This window comes from Panulirus ornatus, chromosome 9 (assembly GCF_036320965.1).
Source record: "Panulirus ornatus isolate Po-2019 chromosome 9, ASM3632096v1, whole genome shotgun sequence".
NCBI classification, from domain to species: Eukaryota; Metazoa; Arthropoda; class Malacostraca; order Decapoda; family Palinuridae; genus Panulirus; species Panulirus ornatus.
The window spans coordinates 6,141,804-6,166,760 of record NC_092232.1 but is presented as its reverse complement, the minus strand read 5'-3'; the positions used below and the strand labels follow the sequence as shown (position 1 = coordinate 6,166,760).

Genomic DNA, 24,957 nt, shown 5'->3' with positions numbered 1-24,957 from the left:
CTTCCCCCTGCACCTGGAGAGCTGACCACTCCTGGAGTCCCCTTACAGCTGACCACCGCTGGCCTCCTCCTACAGGCCGGAGTCTGCGGGTGTCTGGGGTGCTGGTGCCGTCTGTAGTGGTGTCGGGGTCGGCTGTGCAGCTGGCGTGTAACTATGAGCACACGACCGACCGACCTGACCCGCTCTACTCGGTCAAATGGTACCGGGGCGTCAACCAGTTCTACGAGTACATCCCCAAGAGGGACCCGCCCGTCCGGGTCTACCAACTCCCACATATACACATCGACGTGAGTACGTCCCCCCATCATTCCCAAAAGGGCACCTTCCGTCGCAAAGTGAGGACCTTCTCTGTCGCAATTAGGGGGCCTTCTGTCGTAAATCGGGGACCCTTTTCTTGCAAATCGAGGATCTTCTGTAGCAAATCAGGGACCTTCTGTTGTAAATAGGGTGAACCTTCTGTCGTAAATCGGGGACCTTTTGACTCAAATACACTTGCATATGTACACATCTATGCGAGTATGTCACCTCCTTCCCTGACAATCTTCTAACTCGTAGACACGCGTCGATGTAAGTACATTCTTGCCGAAGACGCCCACTCATTCTTCTACACACCTCACACCCATGTTTACCTATGTACATACATGTGCTTCAACGTCAGGGTGTTTTGTAAGTGATTACAACAGGAACATGATGCTTATAGGACGTGAAACCAGGTTATTGACCCTGTTTCGTTGTCTCAGTGGAGGTGATCAGCTCTGCCTACTGCCTGATGAGCCATACTCCTTCTCAACTCCTGAAGGAGGAGGAGGAGGTCTCAAAAACTTGGATTCTCGAAGGTCAAACTTTCTCCCACCCGAGTTCTGAAGTCAATATTCTTCTCAACATTCCTCCCAGCCAGACACCAAGAAGGAGTAGGAGGAGGACACATGAAGCTCCCCTTTCTCTTCCCGTTTGTTCTCGTCATTTTCTGACGCAGTGCCTGTCCTCACGCTATAGTACCGACGCCAGAGTGAACCAACAGCATAAGAGCTGGCAGCAGAGCTGAACAGAATAGCAATAACAGAATCCTGTATAAGGCTAACAGTCACTTAGTAGAATTAGCGACACAAGGTGGTGAGGTTTTCAGAAAATACACATTACATAAGGCAAGTGGCGGAGCTATGTTTTGTGGCAGAGCCTAACTGTAACCAGGCTACATAGGAATGATATCGAGGCATATGTACATCGAAATGATAAAATGAACGTCCAAAATATTTGCTGGGGTCGTATACAGACTCCAGAAAAGACACAAAGATAATTACATTACTTATCCATATAACATTGTTATAATTGCTATACCTTCAAAATACTCATTTTCACCCTCCCAGATAACGACCTCTTTGTCGACACATTCTTCAGCGCTCCCAGAACCTTCGATCCCTCACCTAACCTATGACTCACTTCCGCTTTCATTGTTCCACTCGCCGCCATATCCGCTCCCAGGTGTCTAAAACACTTCACTTTCTCTGATTTCTTTCCATTCAAACTTACATCTCAATTAACCTGTCTCTCAGCCCTGCTGAGCCTAATAACTTTTATTTATATTCACTCTCAACTTCCTCCTTTCACACACTCTTCCAAACACAGTCACTAACTCCTGCAGTTTCTCACTCGAATCAGCCAACAGTGTTGTGTCAACAGTACACAACTGACTCATTTCCCAGTCCCCCTCACCCCTTACCAACGGCATACTCATCCCTCTCCACAAGACTCGCATTTACCTCCCTCACCCCATAAACAAATCAAACAGCCATGGTTATTTCACATACCCCTGCCGCAGACAGGGAACCACTCACTGTCTTCTCTTCTTACTCGTACACGTCTTACATCCTTGATAAAAACTTCTCACTGCCTCTCACAGCTTCCCTCCCATAAGATATATTCTTAAGACCTTCCACAAGGAGTATTTTTCAACTCTTTCACAGGCTTTCTCCAGATCCATAAATGCTACATACAAATCCACCTGTTTCTCCAAGTATTTCTCACATACATTCTTCAAAGCAAACACCTGATCCACACATCCTCTACCACTTCTGAAAATACACTGTCCTTCCCTTGTCTGATGCTCTGTACATGCCTTAACCCTCTCAATCACTACTATTCCATGCTTACCAGATACATTCAATAAGCTTTCAACTTTGTCGTTTGTACACACATCCCTGTCACAAATGGCATTCTAAAATATCCACAGATATCATAGATTTAAACTTCCAAAAAGGTTTTTAATAAAATACCACATGAAAGACTTATGGAAAATCAAAGCTCTTGGTTTAGAAAACTGAATGTGTGTGTGTGTGTGTGTGTGTGTGTGTGTGTGTGTGTGTGTGTGTCGGCCGGCCGCCAGCCTCCCAGCCCATCTCATCCACTCTCTCCTGTCCTCGTACACTCCTTATGTTCCGCAACATCCTCCAGTGTCTCCTCCTCTCAACCGACCTTATACACTTGACTACGTGTGTCGGTGATCAAGAGACAAGTGCCATCAGCAGAATTTTGGCCATGACACGAAATTGTGGAATTAACGACCCACTTCAAAGGGAAGACTGATTAAGATTGGTTCCCGACCGGTGGGCCACTGGGAGTCAATCTATAATCGCGTCTGAATGGACCATGATATATATATATATATATATATATATATATATATATATATATATATATATATATATATATATATATATATATATATATATTAGTACGAGCCCACGGGGAAAATGAAACAAGATAAGTTCCCAAGCGCACTTTCGTGTAATAATCACATCATCAGGGGAGACACAAGAGAGAATTATAACAGTCAATTGATATACAACGAAGAAACGTAGGTAGGACGCCATTTGGTAAACAAGTGAAAACAAGTGAAAGTCAGAATGTAGGTCGAGTGCGTTCGAGTGTGGCAACAAGCGTGTATCCCCACAACATTCCAATATTGACACTAGTCCTTCAGGTAAGTCCTATTGGGCAATCACCTCGAAGTGATTGGTAACCTCTGGCTTCAGTCTTGTTCCAAGATGATGGAGATGAGTTGAAGTGGTGGTCAGGGGAATGATGTACCCACTTGAAATGTAGAGATGTGCATTCTGGCAACAACAATGTTGTTCATCACGATAATAGGATATTCAGATCATAGGATATTCAGATTATGGGATACTCATTATAGGATATTCAGATTATAGGATATTCAGATTATAGGATATTCAGATTATAGGATACTCAGATTATAGGATATTCAGATCATAGGATATTCAGATGATAGGATACTCATTATAGGATATTTAGATGATAGGATATTCAGATTATAGGATACTCAGATTATAGGATACTCAGTAGGCCTTCATTAGGAGTAAGAATGAAAAACCTTTAGCGAGATACTGAGCCATGACCTAAGATACGCATAACACAGCGTAACTTGAGTCTGACGTCATTCAGAATACGCCGTTCATTTCTGGTCATCATATTGGAGGAAAAAATTATAAATAAAATGAATAATATACACAACAACAACAAAACTAATTTCCTCTCCTCAGAAATAAATATGACGAGAGAAGAAACTCGTATATATCTGGTGAATTTAACTGAAATATTACAAACTTCGAAGATGTGATAAAAGTTTGTAAAATGCTAAATGATTTCGATAACTCAAGACGATTTCTCATCGATATATATATATATATATATATATATATATATATATATATATATATATATATATATATATATAATATATATATATATATATATATATATATATATATATATATATATATATATATATATATATATATATATATATATATATATTGCGACGACCAGATAGAAAACAATGAAACTAAAAGTAAGGAGATGCAGTAAGAACTGGGCCATAGATCTTCCGTGTGTAGCATTACAGAACACTGGAATAAACTAACTCCGTCTCTTTACAACGCGAAGACAAACACTAACTTAAAATCACGTGTAAATAAATACTTTTACAAGTTATCAATAAGGAGTTCTGTTCGTGAAGATCATAATCTGTTACTCAAAACCGTTAATTCAACCTCATTTACCCTTTTTTTTTCATATTTGAGTCTTCTTCCCGAAGTATTCCACTGACATCAATACTTTGATATACGAGAGGAATACACAGTGGGAAAGAAACACAGAATGAACCATGAATACACGCTTGTGGTTCTAATCAGTGCGCGCGCCCACCTCGAACGGGCCAGGAAGGAAGGAACTCACACAGCAGCAGACCACTGGGTGCCTTCGAGGGTGTTTGTGACAGTGGAAGATATACCATCAGACGACACCCACAGATGAATGTGGTAAAAGTTAGAAGGTATATAGATAAACCATAGAGAATAACCTATACGTTGCTATCAATGTGGGTAAGGTGGTGCTAATAATGATACAGAATTACGATGGACAGCTGCTCGTATATATAACCCCCGATCTCTCCCTCAACCTCCCCATCCCCCTTCGTGGACCATCTCTTCGGTTGTCTGGTGATACATAAGTCTTCTTGATTGGCTGATGACCCTCGCTGACTCCGCCCTCTTCGCCGCGCTGACCAACCGCTGACCCAACGACCTTGGCTTGACTCATGGATCCTCCTCTGTGGTTGGATGTGTTGTGTGGCAATGTCAGCAGCCTCCATCGTCTTTCTCATTTTTTCCTTTTTTGTTTTTGTTCAAAACCCATATGCAAATTTTCTGCAGCTCGCCAGTCGGGGAAGGAGCCATGACTGTCTATGTACAACACTAACGAGTTTGAAATAAGGTTAGTTATGTAGTTCTTGCGATGATTAATTCTTGCTTCCTCTGCGCTTCATGTTTCACCATAGCAACCGTTGCACGGGATCTCGTAGATGACACTCTTATTGATCATATTACCAGTTCTACACATCTTGTTCGCCAAGTCCCTGATTTCTGTGTCTGACGCTTGAGGTATTCTCATTCCCACCTAACATCCAAAACCCGTCTTCATTTACAGCAAACTGTGAAATTGATATCGTGACGTATTCATCTTTACCATTCTCTGTGTTTCTTTGCTTCCCATCTGTCTCCCTGGCTTGTTTTTTGAATATCTTTTAACAGTCCCACTGGATACGTTTACTCCTCTAACGCCTCCGTAATGTAAATGAACTCTTCATTTACATATTCTTCACTGCAGACGCGCACAGCTCGGAGAAAGACACCCATCACTCACTCTAAACTTGGGTCCTTCACTACACACAGGTAATGGATGATACTATCTCTATTTATGGGTTTGAGATACACCGAGAATTTCAGCTGTCCTTCACACTTATGAACTACCGTATCTACTGTATCTACGCAGGGTAGATTACCCCCCTTCTTCCATTTCTGCTTTGAACTGGATGTTTCTACACACACTCTTTAACATTCCTTAGTCTGTTTTTCCACTCTGGTGTCTTCTAGAACCACCATTAACACGTCATCATCAACATAACGAAGCCATACAGAACACCTTCCCATACTTCTCACGAAAACTGTCTGCCTCTTAACATGTCCGTGTACAACGAGATCATAACGGCACTCAGCGAGGGACCCTCACACGACCTGTGCTGTGTGTGTGTGTGAGTTCTCGATCTACCAACATGAAGGACCCGAAACTGACGCATGAAGATACGTCACTTGATATGATAGTCCGTCTTCGTTAATGGTTGGTTACTTTCCTCAACACTTCTTCTAGCTCTTTCTTTCTACAGCCACGCGTCCTTTGTACACTACTTTCCTACATTATCTGCCCTACACTACCTTTTCGCCCTTCTCTACAGGAGGTTCATAGCTCTGCCTCTTGTAGAATAATTTATATGTATCCAAAGGATTTCTTCACTGAGCGCATTAGATAGAAAAAAATATGAAAATAACTTCTGTTTCACCAGTGAGATGAATAGTGAGAGACATCAAAACCAGTTCTCACAAAGTCAGCCACATCACAGGCCACAGGTCACAGTGTATGGGCTGCGTGTTTGCCATGGCAGGGTATGTGCAGAGTTGATGAGGGATACGTGATTATAATCTTCGACGTGGAAGTTGCATTTTTGGCCAAAGGGATTCTGTAGTGTGTTGTATCGATGTTTGTGGCGCTGAAGACGTGGATGATGTCAAGAGCATAAATAAGAAACGTAATCCGTGTTTGTCTGGAGAGTGTAGTTCAAGATGAGTGTATATCGTGTGGAGTGAAGCTCAAAACTGGACTGGGGAGACAGCTGTTTATTGTTTGTCTGGATATCATGGGTTAAAGGTTTTGACAAATATGATATTTGCTGGAAGTGGGATAATCTGAGGGTGCAGGAGGCTTAGTAAAGTGTGAGGATGGGATGAATATTTCACTTCTTCATGAAGGTTGGTAAGTGGTTATGAAGCAGCTTGTATGTGGGGTAACACAGAACTGGGTGCTGAGAACGTTGAGATTGGACTGTGTTGGAAGTGTTTCTACTTTTTTTATGCTGGTGTTGAATGGTGATCACTAAACAGCTCCTTGATTGTTCTGAGTATTCTGTTTTGTGTTCTATGTTTGTACTGGAAAGGTGGTGAAACCATACAGGTGAGGCTTGGTTTAGAATGGAGCGAATGTATTGTTTGTATAGGATATCGAAGGATTTTCTTTCTCTTGTCTGAATTGGATGCCACTAGGTGTTCTCAGGGCAGTTGATCTATGACTCTTACGTTCATGTTTGCAATGTGAAAAGTGAATGTCATGTGTGTATCGTATGTCACACTGGAATGGGATGGTTGATCACTGAAGGTGGCATGAGGGCACAGGTTGAACTCACGTCTGTCAGGGTTTAAGAAGGTGACAATGAATTATCTGTGGGGATGCAGATATTCTAATATGAGTAAACCTATTGTTTTATTGCATGATATATCATAGTTCTATATACTATCACAAGTACAGCACTAGGGTACTGGTCTAAAAGTGGAGGCCGATTGCATATGAATTTATATTCACACTGTGGTTGGCAGTGGAAAGAGAGAGGTCATGTACAACGAGACTGAAAAAAATGGTTGGAGAAAAAACAGCTCCCAGGGGAACTCCATTGTAGAGCTTTAGAATTTCAAAAACGTAGCCTTTATGGGTTGAGTCTTTGGCTTGGTGGCCGGGTATAGAGCAGGTTAACCCTTTATTTGTCTTTATGGATAGTGAGAATATGTTACAGGAGTGTTTCGAATGCTTTGTTCATGTCAATCGCCACTAATACTATGCAAGGGCGGGAGGTGCAGTTGGCTGAAGCCGTTTATGATGGGTTGTGTGCGGTGTGTGTGCGTGTGTGTGTGTGTGTGTGTGTGTGTAGTGTGGTGGTAGAAGAGTGCTTGGGTATATGGTTGTGCTTGGGGGATGCTAGTTGGGTGTTGCGAAAAAGTTTTATGAACAATTTGGAGTCGGAGGATAAGTGATCTGATGCAATAAGAGGAAGGGAAAGTAAAGGGTTCAGAGGATCTTAGGAAGAGTATTAAGTCGACATGTTTCCAGCCGCGTGAGTTCTTGTTATATAGTCAGGAGGGATGAAGATGTCGGCGAGTTACGTGAAGAGACTTCAGGTCGAATCTCTTTTTTTACGTGGAACTTTGACATATTGTCAGGGTCTGTTGCTGGATCTTGTGTTGGTCTTTGCACGATTGTCCCGCCAAGTGATGTGGCAGGTTTGTGACTCATTCCAAATACTGTTTCCACGAGTATGTTTATGTTTCCTCCATGAGGTAGGGCGTTCTTGCTTGGTGTTAGTGATCCTTCGTGTAGAGAGGACCTGTTGTGTGACGCGGAAGGTGTCGATGTCGAACTCGTTCGCCAGCCTCGGGTGCTCCTGGTGTTGTGGTTCACTGTGGTGAGGGAAGGAAGTGCTGAGAGTTACTGTTGGTTTGAAGATAGTGATGGTGTTGTTCTTTCACACTTGAGGTTTCTCCTGCTGTCCATCCTGTTTCTCTGCTGCGTATATGAGGTTTACAAACTTTGAGAAAAATTTAACTTCAATTGCCTTCCATGTCTTGTTTTATTTTTTTATTAACTGGTTTGGTTTACGGTGTTGTTGCGATGTGAGACTGTATGGTGTGTGTGTGTGTGTGTGTGTGTGTGTGTGTGTGTGTGTGTGTGTGTGTGTTGTAAGCTGTAGTTGACCTGTGACCGGGTCAGGTAACTGGTTAACGTACAGTTCACACAGCCCGTGTCAGGTCGTCCTTATATGCTATGTGCTCAGGGTAATGTCTGATGAGGTTGGTTGTTGGAAGGTGGTGAGGTTGTGAGTCTGCTCTGGATATGGTTGTCGTGGAGGTTGAGGATATCAAGAGGGTGAGGTTGATTAATGAGGATATCTAGAGGGTGAGGTTGATTAATGAGGATATCTAGAGGGTGAGGTTGATTAATGAGGATATCTAGAGGGTGAGGTTGATTAATGAGGATATCAAGAGGGTGAGGTTGATTAATGAGGATATCTAGAGGGTGAGGTTGATTAATGAGGATATCTAGAGGGTGAGGTTGATCAATGAGGATATCTAGAGGGTGAGGTTGATTAATGAGGATATCTAGAGGGTGAGGTTGATTAATGAGGATATCTAGAGGGTGAGGTTGATTAATGAGGATATCTAGAGGGTGAGGTTGATCAATGAGGATATCTAGAGGGTGAGGTTGATTAATGAGGATATCAAGAGGGTGAGGTTGATTAATGAGGATATCTAGAGGGTGAGGTTGATTAATGAGAATATCTAGAGGGTGAGGATGATTCATGAGGATATCTAGAGGGTGAGGTTGATTAATGAGGATATCTAGAGGGTGAGGTTGATTAATGAGGATATCTAGAGGGTGAGGTTGATTAATGAGGATATCTAGAGGGTGAGGTTGATTAATGAGGATATCTAGAGGGTGAGGTTGATTAATGAGGATATCTAGAGGGTGAGGTTGATTAATGAGGATATCTAGAGGGTGAGGTTGATTAATGAGGATATCTAGAGGGTGAGGTTGATCAATGAGGATATCTAGAGGGTGAGGTTGATTAATGAGGATATCAAGAGGGTGAGGTTGATTAATGAGGATATCTAGAGGGTGAGGTTGATTAATGAGAATATCTAGAGGGTGAGGTTGATTCATGAGGATATCTAGAGGGTGAGGTTGATTAATGAGGATATCTAGAGGGTGAGGTTGATTAATGAGGATATCTAGAGGGTGAGGTTGATTAATGAGGATATCTAGAGGGTGAGGTTGATCAATGAGGATATCTAGAGGGTGAGGTTGATTAATGAGGATATCTAGAGGGTGAGGTTGATTAATGAGGATATCAAGAGGGTGAGGTTGATTAATGAGGATATCTAGAGGGTGAGGTTGATTAATGAGAATATCTAGAGGGTGAGGTTGATTCATGAGGATATCTAGAGGGTGAGGTTGATTAATGAGGATATCTAGAGGGTGAGGTTGATTAATGAGGATATCTAGAGGGTGAGGTTGATTAATGAGGATATCTAGAGGGTGAGGTTGATTAATGAGGATATCTAGAGGGTGAGGTTGATTAATGAGGATATCTAGAGGGTGAGGTTGATTAATGAGGATATCTAGAGGGTGAGGTTGATTAATGAGGATATCTAGAGGGTGAGGTTGATCAATGAGGATATCTAGAGGGTGAGGTTGATTAATGAGGATATCAAGAGGGTGAGGTTGATTAATGAGGATATCTAGAGGGTGAGGTTGATTAATGAGAATATCTAGAGGGTGAGGTTGATTCATGAGGATATCTAGAGGGTGAGGTTGATTAATGAGGATATCTAGAGGGTGAGGTTGATTAATGAGGATATCTAGAGGGTGAGGTTGATTAATGAGGATATCTAGAGGGTGAGGTTGATTAATGAGGATATCTAGAGGGTGAGGTTGATAATGAGGATATCTAGAGGGTGAGGTTGATTAATGAGGATATCTAGAGGGTGAGGTTGATTAATGAGGATATCTAGAGGGTGAGGTTGATCAATGAGGATATCTAGAGGGTGAGGTTGATCAATGAGGATATCTAGAGGGTGAGGTTGATCAATGAGGATATCTAGAGGGTGAGGTTGATTAATGAGGATATCTAGAGGGTGAGGTTGATTAATGAGGATATCTAGAGGGTGAGGTTGATTAATGAGGATATCTAGAGGGTGAGGTTGATTAATGAGGATATCTAGAGGGTGAGGTTGATCAATGAGGATATCTAGAGGGTGAGGTTGATCAATGAGGATATCTAGAGGGTGAGGTTGATTAATGAGGAGTTCATCTCGGGGGTGTTGAAGAGATGTCCCTTAGATTCTATAGCCATAGAAAATAACCAGCACACTCCCCCAGATATATCTGGGGAATGTATCTGGAAGATCAGCTGGTGGAGGTATATATGTAAGTGTTGAATATAGTGAGGGAGGAAAAAATGGGTTAAATCCTGTGGATGAGATTTCGAATGTGTTTGTTGTGTGTAATTTGTTTATTTGTGAGTTGAGCGTCGTCACTGTATGGATGTTGTGGTTGGCGATGTGGCTGGCCACCTCCTGCAAGCCTTCTGCAGGAGCATTAACATCAGTTGTGTGGTCCTTCTGCAGGAGCTGGGCAGTTCGGGTCCCACGGTGCGGCTGACGGGCGTGACGCGGGCCACCTCCGGCACCTTCCGCTGTGAGGTCATGGGTGACAAGCCTTACTTCGAGACGGACGATCATGCCGTCAACATGACGGTGGTCGGTGAGTGCGCCAGCAGGAGACGGACAGACGGAAAGACAAGGTTCTGTCTCTTTCTCCCACGTCGTGTCGTGGCCACGGCACAGGACACATCCTGCACCAAAGACTAATCCTCAAGACTTTCTTATCTGGTTGCCTTTCTTATCTTAGATTAAGCCTAGTCCTGATATAAAGATAACATCAGTCATTATCTGTCGTGTAATAATTCCGATTCTCTTTTTTTCCTTCTGGCCACCAGATGTGCCCCTGTGGGGTCCTGAGGTGAGGAGCAGAGTGCAAGGTGTTGGGGTGACGCAGGGGTCGAGGGTCAGGCCCGGGGACGAGGTCGGTGCCCGCTGTATGCTGGGCCAGTCCGACCCACCAGCAGACATCACCTGGACCCTCAACTCGATGGGCCCGCCGCCTCACGCGCACATCCAACGCTCCCTACAGACAGACAAGCTTGGCCGACGCGTTCAGGTCTCGGTGAGTGACGAGGGAAGGGCTGAGGGAGGGTCAAGATGGGAGGAAAAGAATACAGGTCAAAAGAGACGACTGGTATAGACGTAGAGTATATACGAAAGAGGAAAACACAATAGTAATGTTAGAATAGGGAGAACGAAGGCAGAGGTAGATGGCAAAGAGTATGATGATACGATGAATGAAGGTTACAAAAAAGGCACAGAGAAGGAACAAGGCTGAGAACTGAGGATAAAGGAGTTGAGCATTTCAGAAGGAAAACAACAGTGGTCTGTATTGGTGCACGACAGATCAGTCAAAATGGGGAAGTGAGTGTGACAGCTCAGAACGTGGGGAGGGGGTGTGCCAGCCTAGACAATGGGGAGGGGGTGTGACAGCCCAGGAAATAGGGAGGGGGTGTGCCAGCCCAGACCGTGAGGAGGGGGTGTGCCAGCCCAGACCGTGAGGAGGGGGTGTGCCAGCCCGGACAATAGGGAGGGAAGCAATGCATCATTTGGTTCGAGAGGTAAACAATGAGTTCAGATGCATAGACAGACATCAGAACCTGACCGCGTGCAGTAATTTGATCCCTCTAACTTTACAGACGTTTAATCTCAACAAAACCTGACCATTAGCAGTAATTTACTTTTTCCTACGTTGGAGGCTCCGGTCGCGGACAAAAATCCCCATCAAAGCCGGACCTTACATGAAATTTAAAGAGGTTAATGAAAGGAAAAAAGAAGATACAAGGAATAATGTTTACGAATTCTGGAGGAAGTGAGAAACTTGTCTTTTAAAAACTGCCAGGTCATAGTTATTGGGAAAGACATGTGAAGGTAGAGAATTCCAAAGCGTCGAGGTGTAGGGAAGGAAACAGTTATCAAAACGGCCCACTCCTGAGTTACCAATGGCCACACAATAATCATGTGACGCAGCAGCTTGCCGAGTATTGTGTGGTCTAGCTAGTGGTGGGGGCACACAAGCAGCCAGCTCTAGGGAGCAAATCACAAATTGATAAGTATAGAAGAGGAAAAGTGAATCAACATTGCGGCGTAGGGCAAAGGGGTCGAGTATGGAAGTTAAACTGGGAGAGATGATAAATCAGAAAGCTTTCGACTCAACTGTTCGAAAGAAAAGAAATCTCGACACGAACAGTTGAACATATTTGCAAAAGTCGGATTCAGTTGGATTCGAACGTTGCGATGCGTTGCGATCATCAAAGGTTTTGATAATCTTGATCTACCAAGTTAATCAAGACTTGGTTCGTCTGATTCCACTCGTAGTGATGGATACAAACTCGTGGGGCAAACGTTTTATCTCGAATGAGGCAAAGTACTTTTTCCTCAACAGGATGGTTACCCTATGGAATGATTTAGCAATCACAGTGTTTCCAGAAGTGTCACACATACGTATAAGAATATACTTGACAAATACTGCTCTCAAACCCACGAATGACATTATTTTGTATCGCCTTAGCAACATGAACAATCTACGGTGCTTTTCAGTCTTCAATATGAATGTCTTTGAATTGTTACCACACTGGTGGAACACTCCTACCTCCCGTGCAAGCCTCACAGCCCTGAGATAAGCTCCGGTCATCCTTCAATATACATAATGAAAAGCTCTCAGCTTGGCTTACCTAACACCTACTCTGGATCAACGCTGCCACACCACGCTATACACACACACACACACACACAGATGCATAAAGACAGCAAAAACACACGTCCAGCTGACCATTCACATACTTACTACACCTACACCATACGTCTATACACGCTAGAACCACCACCTTAACCTAACCAACCAATCAGTACCTAAGATACGACCCCCCACCACACCTACCCACCCACCCACCACCATCTACCACACCACCACCACCATCTACCACACCACCACCACCATCTACCACACCACCACCACCATCTACCACACCACCGCCACCATCTACCACACCACCACCACCATCTACCACACCACTACCACCATGTACCACACCACTACCACCATCTACCACACCACCACCACCATGTACCACACCACTACCACCATCTACCACACCACCACCACCATCTACCACACCACTACCACCATCTACCACACCACTACCACCATCTACCACACCACCACCACCATCTACCACACCACCACCACCATGTACCACACCACTACCACCATCTACCACACCACCACCACCATCTACCACACCACCACCACCATGTACCACACCACTACCACCATCTACCACACCACCACCACCATCTACCACACCACCACCACCATGTACCACACCACCACCACCATCTACCACACCACCACCACCATGTACCACACCACTACCACCATCTACCACACCACCACCACCATCTACCACACCACCACCACCATGTACCACACCACTACCACCATCTACCACACCACCACCACCATCTACCACATCACCACCACCATGTACCACACCACTACCACCATCTACCACACCACCACCACCATCTACCACACCACCACCACCATGTACCACACCACTACCACCATCTACCACACCACCACCACCATCTACCACACCACCACCACCATCTACCACACCACTACCACCATCTACCACACCACCACCACCATGTACCACACCACCACCACCATGTACCACACCACTACCACCATCTACCACACCACCACCACCATCTACCACACCACTACCACCATGTACCACACCACTACCACCATCTACCACACCACCACCACCATGTACCACACCACTACCACCATCTACCACACCACCACCACCATCTACCACACCACTACCACCATCTACCACACCACTACCACCATCTACCACACCACCACCACCATCTACCACACCACCACCACCATGTACCACACCACTACCACCATCTACCACACCACCACCACCATCTACCACACCACCACCACCATCTACCACACCACTACCACCATCTACCACACCACCACCACCATCTACCACACCACCACCACCATCTACCACACCACTACCACCATCTACCACACCACCACCACCATCTACCACACCACCACCACCATCTACCACACCACTACCACCATCTACCACACCACCACCACCATCTACCACACCACCACCACCATGTACCACACCACTACCACCATCTACCACACCACCACCACTATCTACCACACATTCTGTGATTCGGTAAAAGAAAGAATTTCCCTCACGATCAACGCCACGGGAAGGTGTCTGTCTCCTCAGAAGACTCTTGCTTAATAAAGATACAAAAAACGATCTACTGAAACGTCAAGACGCCACACAGATGTTACAGAAACATCGGTGACTGGACTGACTGTGGGGGGGAGGGGGTTCATAAACTAGAAATGGACAGTAGAATAACGAGCTTCATCTATCGTGCCATTGACTGACCTCCTCAGGAAGACAGACGCATGGCCACGATCACAGAGGAGCCTTCCGGGTGTCATTTCCCGGCGATACGTGAGGACAGAGTGAGGCGAGGTATCCCATGAGACGAAGATGATGAAGGCTATCACTCATGACCATGAGGGAGACACGGGGTCATGACCCCCACAGTTAGCCGTCAGGTCATCATGGCCACCTCGGCTCCCTCGGTGGTCGGGAGAGAGAGAGAGAGAGAGAGAGAGAGAGAGAGAGAGAGAGAGAGATGCGTTCTCATTTACACCCATTACGTTATCTCTGTGAGCCATGTGTTCTTCTTGATCATTTACATGACAGAGGACCCGTGTTGTTTACGGCTCCCGCACATGTGGGCCTTACTCCTACTGACATAGGTTCGTAATTTCCTTCCTCCAGGAGGTGACGGTGGAGGTACGGGAGGCGTGGTTCAGGGGCGGGGCCCTGACACTCACCTGCCACGCCCGCCTCTCCACCGTCTTCCACAAGACGGCTAACGTCACCCTCATCCACGCTGACCACCCGAGAACCGCGGGCTTCGACTGGTTCTCCTCAGGTGAGTGTGTGAGGTTCCCTGGCCACCTGCTGCCTCTTGTGAGGTTCCCTGGCCACCTGCTGCCTCTTGTGGGGGTCACCTGGCCACCTGCTGCCTCTTGTGGGGGTCACCTGGCCACCTGCTGCCTCTTGTGGGGGTCACCTGGTCACCTGCTGCCTCTTGTGGGGGTCACCTGGCCACCTGCTGCCTCTTGTGGGGGTCACCTGGCCACCTGCTGCCTCTCAGGGGAGTCGGCTGCTCACCTGTTGCCTCTCAGGGAGGTCATCTGGTCACATGCTGCCACCTGGAGGGTCACCTAGTGACCCCTGCCTCTTGGAGGGTCACCTGGTGGTCCCTGGTTGTTGGGAGGGTCACTGGAGGTTCCTGCCTCACTGTTCATCATGGTGTTAACGTTATATATCTGATGAAGTTATATGAACAATATCTAATGGTCCTCTGTATGTGGCCAGGTCCCCTGTGTGAATGTGGCCAGGTACCCTGTATGTGGCCAGGTACCAAGTATGTGGCCAGGTCCCTAGCAAGTGGCCAGGTCCCTAGTGTGAATGTGGCCAGGTCCCCAGCGTGCGTCCAGGTCCCCAGTATGTGGCCAGGTCCCTAGCAAGTGGCCAGGTCCCTAGTGTGAATATGGCCAGGTCCCCAGTATGTGGCCAGGTCCCCAGTATGTGGCCAGGTCCCTAGCAAGTGGCCAGGTCCCTAGTGTGAATGTGGCCAGGTCCCCAGTATGTGGCCAGGTCCCCAGCATGTGTCCAGGTCCCCAGCGTGCGTCCAGGTCCCCAGCATGTGTCCATGGCCAGGTCCCCATCGTGGGGCCTGGCCACCCACCACCCACCTGTGGTCATCCTACGTCTCTCCTCCTGCAGGATCGTGCCAGAGGGCCTCCCTGCTGCTGCTCCTCCTCCTCCCACTCATCTTGCTCTCCTCCTGCTGATGTGACGCCGTAACGCCCCTGCGGTCAACCTGCTGATGTGACGCCGTAACGCCCCCTGCGGTCAACCTGCGGCTGTGACGCCGTAACGCCCCTGCGGTGAACCTACTGGTGTGACGCCGTAACACTGCAGCAATCAACCTTTCTGCTGTGACGCACAGCTGCTACCGCCGCTCCTGCTGTTGTTGCTTCGTCGCTGCTGTGACGCAGCTGCTGTGACGCAGCTGCTGTGACGCAGCTGCTGTGACGCAGCTACTGTGACGCTTTCTCGCTGTGTAACACGATGAGAGGACTAGTGTTACGAAGGGACAATGACAACGTAACGTAACACGTTTCCGTAACGCAATGTCACGGCGACGGGCCGACAAATATGTGGTCAAACGTGACGCCTGTGACGGTCACTCGTGACGCTGAGCTGTGACGGCGTGACGGGTGCATTATCAGTGTGGCTACAGATGATTAAATTTTCTTCTTTTTTTTTTCTTTGGTCTGGTGACCTTAGCAGAGGGAAGAAAGGTCACCATGGGTCAGCCAAGACGTGTTCGCCTCCTGTATTATGTTCTTTTCCCAGTACCACCTTCGTCGTCCATGGCCGTCATGGGAATAAAAAAATAATACTCTCTCTCTCTCTCTCTCTCTCTCTCTCTCTCTCTCTCTCTCTCTCTCTCTCTATCTATCTATCTATCTATCTATCTATCTCTATCTTCCCACAGGGCCTACCAATCTCTATCTATCTATCCATCTATCTATCTATATCTCCCTTCAGGGACTCCCAGTCTCACTATCTTTATATCTATCTATCTATCTATCTATCTATCTATCTATCTCCTCTCAGGGCCTTCCACCGTCCCTCCAAGATCCATCAGTTCTCCATGAGATATCTCCATGGGAATCCGACCTCCTGTCTTTTACTGTTTTTCCTCCATTAAATCTCCTGCCAGGGACATGTCTGAGTGTGAGAAAGTCTCTCTCTCTCTCTCTCTCTCTCTCTCTCTCTCTCTCTCTCTCTCTCTCTCTCTCTCTCTCTCTCTCTCTCATAGCTCGCAGTAGATACTCTTTTATTTTTTTAATTCCACCTGCTGACATACCAGTGTCCTCCTCTCCACCCCCTCCCCCTCCCCCACCTACCACCACCCACAGAAAAAAATATATCTTTTCTTTTTCTTTCGTTTTGTGTCTTCCACTTACGTATAGGCAAAGCCATATTTCATGTTCATATAGTTACGTTCAAAATGACACCTTTTGTCCCATTATCTCTCTATGTTCTCGTTTATCCCATTATCTCTCTATGTTCTCGTTTATCCCATTATCTCTCTATGTCCTCGTTTATCCCATTATCTCTCTATGTCCTCGTTTATCCCATTATCTCTCTATGTCCTCGTTTATCCCATTATCTCTCTATGTCCTCGTTTATCCTATCTCTTTGTCTCATGTCCTCGTACTTTATAACCTAACTCTTAAAACCACAAAAATTGTCCTTAAAATACGTCTGGCCAGCGACTCGATATTTTTTCTCTTTTAATTTTCCTAATTAAGGAAATATCTAGTTGGATTTAGGCGATATTCTACATATAAAGTAAATAAACACATATAGAACATTCGCTCATGTGCTGGCAACACTGCGGAGGATATCAGGGTATCGACACACACAAAAAATATTTTGTAGTTGGTAACACTGTCTCTCCACACGTCGAGTGGGAGACGACGTCATCAACGATCTCATGACGTCATCGCCACGTCATTATTAACCTGTTGCTGTCCGCTGGGTCATGCATACATTACCAGCTCAAGACGAGTACCATTTGTTTTCGATATTTTTTTTTTTCTCCTCGCGTTTAGAAAACGAAGTGCGTAAGATACCGAGACTCTGGTGAATATTTCGAAAACTTTTGTTAGTTGTAGTTAAGCACACACACACACACACACACACACACACACACACACACACACACACACACACACACACACACACACACACACACACACACACACACTACACACAACACACACACACACACACACACACACACACACACACACCTACACACACACACACACACACACACACACACACACACACCTACACAAACACACACACACACACACACACCTACACAAACACACACACACACACACACCTACACAAACACACACACACACACACACACCTACACAAACACACACACACACACACACACACACACACACACACCTACACAAACACACACACACACACACACACACACACACACACACACACACACAGATGAATAGATAGCTGGCAAGATAGACATATATATACCAGTCCCTCTGTGTTGTTCTCCACGTGACCGCCAGATGGCAGGTGTGTCGTGTGAGCCGGACCCTTGGCGTCCGTACAGGGCAGCCCGGGAACCGTGAGGAAGGAGAGAGAGAGAGAGAGAGAGAGAGAGAGAGAGAGAGAGAGAGAGAGAGAGGAGAGAGAGAGAGAGAGAGAGAGAGAGAGAGAGAGAGAGAGAGAGAGAGAGAGAGAGAGAGAGAGAGAGAGAGAGAGAGAGAGAGAGAGCATGTTTCTGTCCGCTTCATCACACAATCTTCAGTTAGAGGGAAAGGCGGGTAATCAGGCTTTCCCTAGTTGCGGGAAAGCTCATGCCACACATCCATAAGCTTAGAAATGAACTTCAAAATAATTTATATGATTTATATAATGAACTTATAAATAATTTATATGATTTATATAATGATCTCGTCACGCGTGAGGGCGTCATGCGTTCACACGTCTGGCCTGCCAGCAGAGGAGCGTGTGAGCAGGGGGGGGGGGTGAGATTTCGAGAACGCCAGCGTTCACACAGACGTTCATCGTACACCAGGCAGCGCAGCGAGAGGCCTGGACGTACGTACATGTGTGAGGAGATAACACACACACACACACACACACACACACACACACACTTAGATAAGAGCTGATAACGGACCACCTCACCTCACAGATATGGAAAGGTTTATATATATATATATATATATATATATATATTCTGATCTAAGAATAAACCCGAAATAAACTTACCATTTGTTCCCCATTCAATGTTTTCCTTTCAGTCCTTGTGGACGACGGTACGACCTTTAGGTACGATGGCACGACCGCTGGGTACGACGGCACGACCTCTTGGGACGATGGCACGGCCGCTGGGTACGACGGTACGACCTTTAGGTACGACGGTACGGCCGCTGGGTACGACGGTACGACGTTTGAGTACGACCTTACGACACTCGGGTGTGTTGCACACCCCTGACGCTTCACCTGATCTCAAGGTCAGGTCAAAGGTCAGGCCACCGTATCCAAGGGTCGTACCGTCGTCGAGGTCAAGGGTCGTACGGTCGTCGTGCCCAAGGGTCGTACGGTCGTCGTGCTCAAGGGTCGTACCGTCGTCGAGGTCAAGGGTCGTACTGTCGTGCTCAAAGGGTTTCAATCGCCTTGAATTTCCCCTCCCAAAGTTATACAGAACCTCACCTGTAGATTATCCAGGAAAGACATAGACACACACACACACACACACACACACACACACACACACACACACACACACACGCACACACACACACAAGTTTACATATCGCGAGTGTAAACCAGTGTAGAGCCACTTAGTAGACCCTCCTCTCGCCTCATCGTCAAACCCACTGAAAATATATATAGAGAAGAGGGTGGGGAGGGGGGGGGGAGAGGGAGGGGGGAGGGGGGCCCGACCTCCTCCTCCTCCTCCAACCCCTCCCAAACCCCCAGCTTGTTGGGGAGGTGGGGGCCCGACCTCCTCCTCCTCCTCCAACCCCTCCCAAACCCCCAGCTTAAAAGTAGTGTTGACTTAGATTAATTCTGACCACCCCCCTCCCCCCCCCCCTCCACCTATCCATTCCCCCCCCCTACACTTGCCCTGGTACGGTGAGGTGGGGGAAGAAGAAGAGGGGAGAGGAGGGGGAGGGGAGGGGAGGGGAGGGGGGGTTATATCAACCCCCTCCTTTAAAAAAAAGAAATAATCCCCCACTACGATGCTAGATGCCTTTTGACTTTCCCAATAAAAAAAAAAAAGAAGAAAAAAATCAACACACAACACCTGTACCGCTGAACATTACAGACCTCTCCCTGTATTTATTCGCCTGTATTACGTATGTAATGTTAGGTGGGGGGTGTATATCAAGAGCAGTGGGGGGAGTTTTATACTGTATATATATATTAAGGTATAACAAGTCCAGCCCTGGGAGAGATACTATGACAATATGAACGGGACTGGGAGAGGGAGCTGGGACCTTTGAAAGAGGTTCTGGGACCGAGTGGAAACGGTCCTGGGACCCGTAGGAAAGGTTCTGGGACCCGTGGGATAGGTCCTGGGACCCGTGGGAAAGCTCGTATGACCCGTGGGAAAGGTCCTGGGACCCGTGGGAAAGCTCGTATGACCCGTGGGAAAGGTCCTGGGACCCGTGGGAAAGCTCGTATGACCCGTGGGAAAGGTCCTGGGACCCGTGGGAAAGCTCGTATGACCCGTGGGAAAGGTCCTGGAACCCGTGGGAAAGCTCGTATGACCCGTGGGAAAGGTCCTGGGACCCGAGGGAAAGCTCGTATGACCCGTGGGAAAGATATGGAGACCTAGGGAAAAAGGTCCTGGGAGTCTTGAGAAAGGTCCTGAGGCTCGTGGGAAAAGGTCCTGGGACCCGTGGGAGTGGACTTGTGACCCGTAGGAAAGGTCCTGTGACCCGTGGGAACAGTCGTGGGACCCATGGGAACGGTCTTGTGACTCGTGGGAAAGGTCCTGTGACCCGTGGGAACGGTCTTGAGACTCGTGGGAACGGTCCTGAGACCCGTGGGAACGGTCCTGAGACCCGTGGGAACGGTCCTGGGACCCGTGGGAACGGTCCTGGGACCCGTGGGAACGGTCCTGGGACCCGTGGGAACGGTCCTGGGTCTCGGAGGAGTGTCCTGGGACCCGTAAAATAAAATTAAAAAAAAAATTGCTGGGACCTCTTAAGACTGTATGTCCTGTGTGTCTCGAACAGAAACACGACCTTCTTGGATTCACCAAGAAAGGTGTAAGACACACACACACACACACACACACACACACACACACACACACACACACACACACACGAATACGTCAGCAAGTCCAGACACGAATAAGACCGTTAGTGTCTACCCACGAAACTGTACAGATGAATTTGCGTCTTCCTCCTGTATTATTATTATTATTATTATTATTATTATTATTTTTGATGTCAGGTGATGTACGATTAACAATAAACATATCCATGACTGTAGACATGGCTTCTGTCATTCCATCCTCCCATTTTCTCCCTCGTGTACCTCTGCCTCAGGTCCATGTGGGAACGCCTGGGGGAGGTTGAGCCGTGTGCATGACCTGGTCTGGCATGGGTGTGGGACGGGTGTGGGACGGGTGTGGGATGGGGGAAGGGACGGAACGAGGCACCTTGATGATTGATATGAACAACAGTAATGAAATAGAGAGAGAGAGAGAGAGAGAGAGAGAGAGAGAGAGAGAGAGAGAGAGAGAGAGAGAGAGAGAGAGAGAGAGAGGATGTTCATCTATTTGCTGTACTTGATCGCCGTTTCCTGCGCCAGCGAGGTAGGGCGCAGGGAACAGGCGAAGAGGAACGGCCCATCCATACGAAGAAAGGCTTATGCTTGTATATCTTTTGAGAAATGTCTCTTGTCATAGACTATATGATTTCATAATACTACAACCCAGCCCATCACCAATAAAATAACAGCCCATCACCAATCAAACAACCCAGCCCATCACTACGAAAAACGACCCAGCCCATCACTAATAAACAAGTTATACATTGTTATACATGGGGTCCAACTGTGCAAGTATAAAACCCAGTGTCTATCTCAGATATAACCTAAAATCCTATAGAAACTCGCCTTATACTATCAGGTGCAAAAATGAAATAAAATACAACATAGCCAGGTTGTGACGACCCACCTACAACCAGCCAGGTTGTGACGACCCACCTACAACCAGCCAGGTTGTGACGACCCACCTACAACCAGCCAGGTTGTGACGACCCACCTACAACCAGCCAGGTTGTGACGACCCATCTGCAACCAGCCAGGTTGTGACGACCCACCTACAACCAGCCAGGTTGTGACGACCCACCTACAACCAGCCAGGTTGTGACGACCCACCTACAACCAGCCAGGTTGTGACGACCCACCTACAACCAGCCAGGTTGTGACGACCCACCAACAACCAGCCAGGTTGTGACGACCCACCTACAACCAGCCAGGTTGTGACGACCCACCTACAACCAGCCAGGAGTTGACGACCCACCTACAACCAGCCAGGTTGTGACGACCCACCTACAACCAGCCAGGTTGTGACGACCCACCTACAACCAGCCAGGTTGTGACGACCCACCTACAACCAGCCAGGTTGTGACGACCCACCTACAACCAGCCAGGTTGTGACGACCCACCTACAACCAGCCAGGTTGTGACGACCCACCTACAACCAGCCAAGTGGTAACAACCCATCTACAACCAGTCTCCACATATGCATGATATCAACTCCGCTTCGCCAAAATCTGTTGTCGATGTGGTCATATTCTCCTGTTCCATCTGAGCAGCTGGTCCTCACCATCTGGGGTCGGTCCTCACCACCCCCCATCCCCCTCAAGGTATCACCCCCCCCCCCTCTCTCTCTCTCTCTCTCTCTCTCTCTCTCTCTCTCTCTCTCTCTCTCTCTCTCTCTCTCTCCAACCTTCCATCTACGCTTACCCATGACATTCACTACATGTCCTCTACCATATCTAGTGTCGGTGCTGCTGCAAGGACGGTGTTCGGGGGCCTACTGTGGCACACACACACACACACACACACACACACACGTCCTACTATGTGGGTCGTAAGACGGCCCCAACTCTGATGCCATCTGGGGTATAGAAAACATTTGCTATACCGTCTATACCTCACATAACGTCTGTATTTCACGTATCCCCGTCAAGACAGAAGCACTCCACCTGTCTACCACTACTCACCCCGTCAAGACAGAAGCACTGCACCTGTCTACCACTACTCACTCCGTCAAGACAGACGCACTGCACCTGTCTACCACTACTCACTCCGTCAAGACAGAAGCACTCCACCTGTCTACCACTACTCACTCCGTCAAGACAGACGCACTGCACCTGTCTACCACTACTCACTCCGTCAAGACAGAAGCACTCCACCTGTCTACCACTACTCACTCCGTCAAGACAGAATCACTCCACCTGTCTACCACTACTCACTCCGTCAAGACAGAAGCACTGCACCTGTCTACCACTACTCCACGACGTGTGAGCTCCCGCTGCGTGGCACGGTTGTCCCCACGTCCGGCCCCACACGGACGCCCTCCGTGCTGGTGATTTCAATTTACATCCGGGAGATCAGTTTGGCTCTACTGTGGATGATCTGGGTGGATGATTGACTCTACTGTGGATGATCTGGGTGGATTACTCTGGCTCTACTGTGGATGATCTGGGTGGATGATCACATCCGCTCCACTGTGGATGATCCGGGAGGAATATGTGATGAAGACTGAACACTTATCTTTATGATCACTTGCTAATTACACTTCCTCTCTACCTCATCCATCCGGGCGACCCCCTACCTGCAAGAATACCCCCCCCCCCCCCGCCACAGAGAAACGTCTGCAACAGCAACATGCAGAAGGCTTCAGCGACCGTGACTGTGTAACTTTAACACCAAACTTTCCCTCAGGGAGAAGTACCTCCTCGCCGGCCAGGATGCCTCCAGCTGTGCTGACCGTGTAGCGGAGGACGTCATGCCTGAGATGGAATCCTACACTCCCTTCCTTCCTTCCTGCTCAACTGATCGTGGGTTTTGGGTCGCTTTCTCTCCGATGGTTGTAGCAACAGGGCCAGTGCTCTGCGTCAGAAGACTTGCCCTCTCTCTTAACTCCCAACCGTTCTTCATTCTTGCGCAGAATCGCTCAAGAGATTTTGTTCGCAAAGTCGAAGACTCTCTCGTAACAAGGAAGTCACGTGAGGATGACTTCTTAAATGGATAAATCTCTAGTAAAATAAAAAGATATAAATAGATTAATAAGATGAATAACCGCAAACAACCTTTGAACTTCGACCTTTCCCCCCGTCTTATCGGCCTGGTCAGTTGACGGCTAAGTTTGCAACAGTTACAAACACTCTTTTCGACACCTTTTATTCCTTTAAATCTACTTTGAATGATTATATATATATATATATATATATATATATATATATATATATATATATACCTTCGCCTAAGCCAGGTACTCCGTTAATCGACCAACCCCTTGAGGAAGACTGAACAATTGGGCTGACTGTGGACCGGCTTGCCGCCACCAGGATCCTCTACTTCGGCCACTTCGCCTCTGGGTTAAAACCCGGACTTTTCCTTCCTCTTGGAAGCATGCCTCGGTGCAGCCCTTCCCATACGAGAGGAGACCGTTGTATCACCCATACCTCTCACTTATAGTCGAGGATCTCTTTTAATTCGCACTTTCTAAGACGCTTGGAATCTCATCCTCTTCTTTCAAACCGCCAATACAGTTCTCGTGGTATCTACTGATGTTCTTCTTTCTTTTGTGGCTCATCTCTGGTACTCCTCTCTTGAGGATTTTGGTAAATCTCTTCTCATGGCCTTCGACATCTTCAAAGCATTCAACATGGTGTAGCACAAGTCTTGGCTTGTTAAACCTTCATCGTTTGGTTTTTCTGCTTCTCTCTGTTTCCAGATGCAAAGTTTACTCTCAGGTCATTCGAGTACGATGGTCGCTCACGAAGCGCCTTCCCCTCTCTTACCCTGCGAGCAATGGCGTCCCTCGGGGCTCTGTCCCATCACCTGTCCTCTTTTCGTTGCACCAAAAGTGA

At 47.1% G+C, this 24,957-nt stretch overlaps 1 protein-coding gene across 1 annotated transcript in view; it reads left to right on the top strand.

Annotated features, from left to right (window-relative positions):
• The window catches only part of LOC139750187 (uncharacterized), a 37,541-nt gene extending 20,372 nt beyond the window's left edge, over nucleotides 1–17,169 (top strand). Inside the window, exons 3-7 of the mRNA XM_071664594.1 lie at nucleotides 76–287; nucleotides 10,584–10,719; nucleotides 10,955–11,181; nucleotides 14,972–15,128; nucleotides 15,989–17,169. Coding sequence (XP_071520695.1) covers nucleotides 76–287; nucleotides 10,584–10,719; nucleotides 10,955–11,181; nucleotides 14,972–15,128; nucleotides 15,989–16,056 — 800 coding nt within the window. The 3' untranslated portion in view covers nucleotides 16,057–17,169. The remainder of the gene's footprint in view (nucleotides 1–75; nucleotides 288–10,583; nucleotides 10,720–10,954; nucleotides 11,182–14,971; nucleotides 15,129–15,988) is intronic.
• Nucleotides 17,170–24,957: the final 7,788 nt, after the last annotated feature.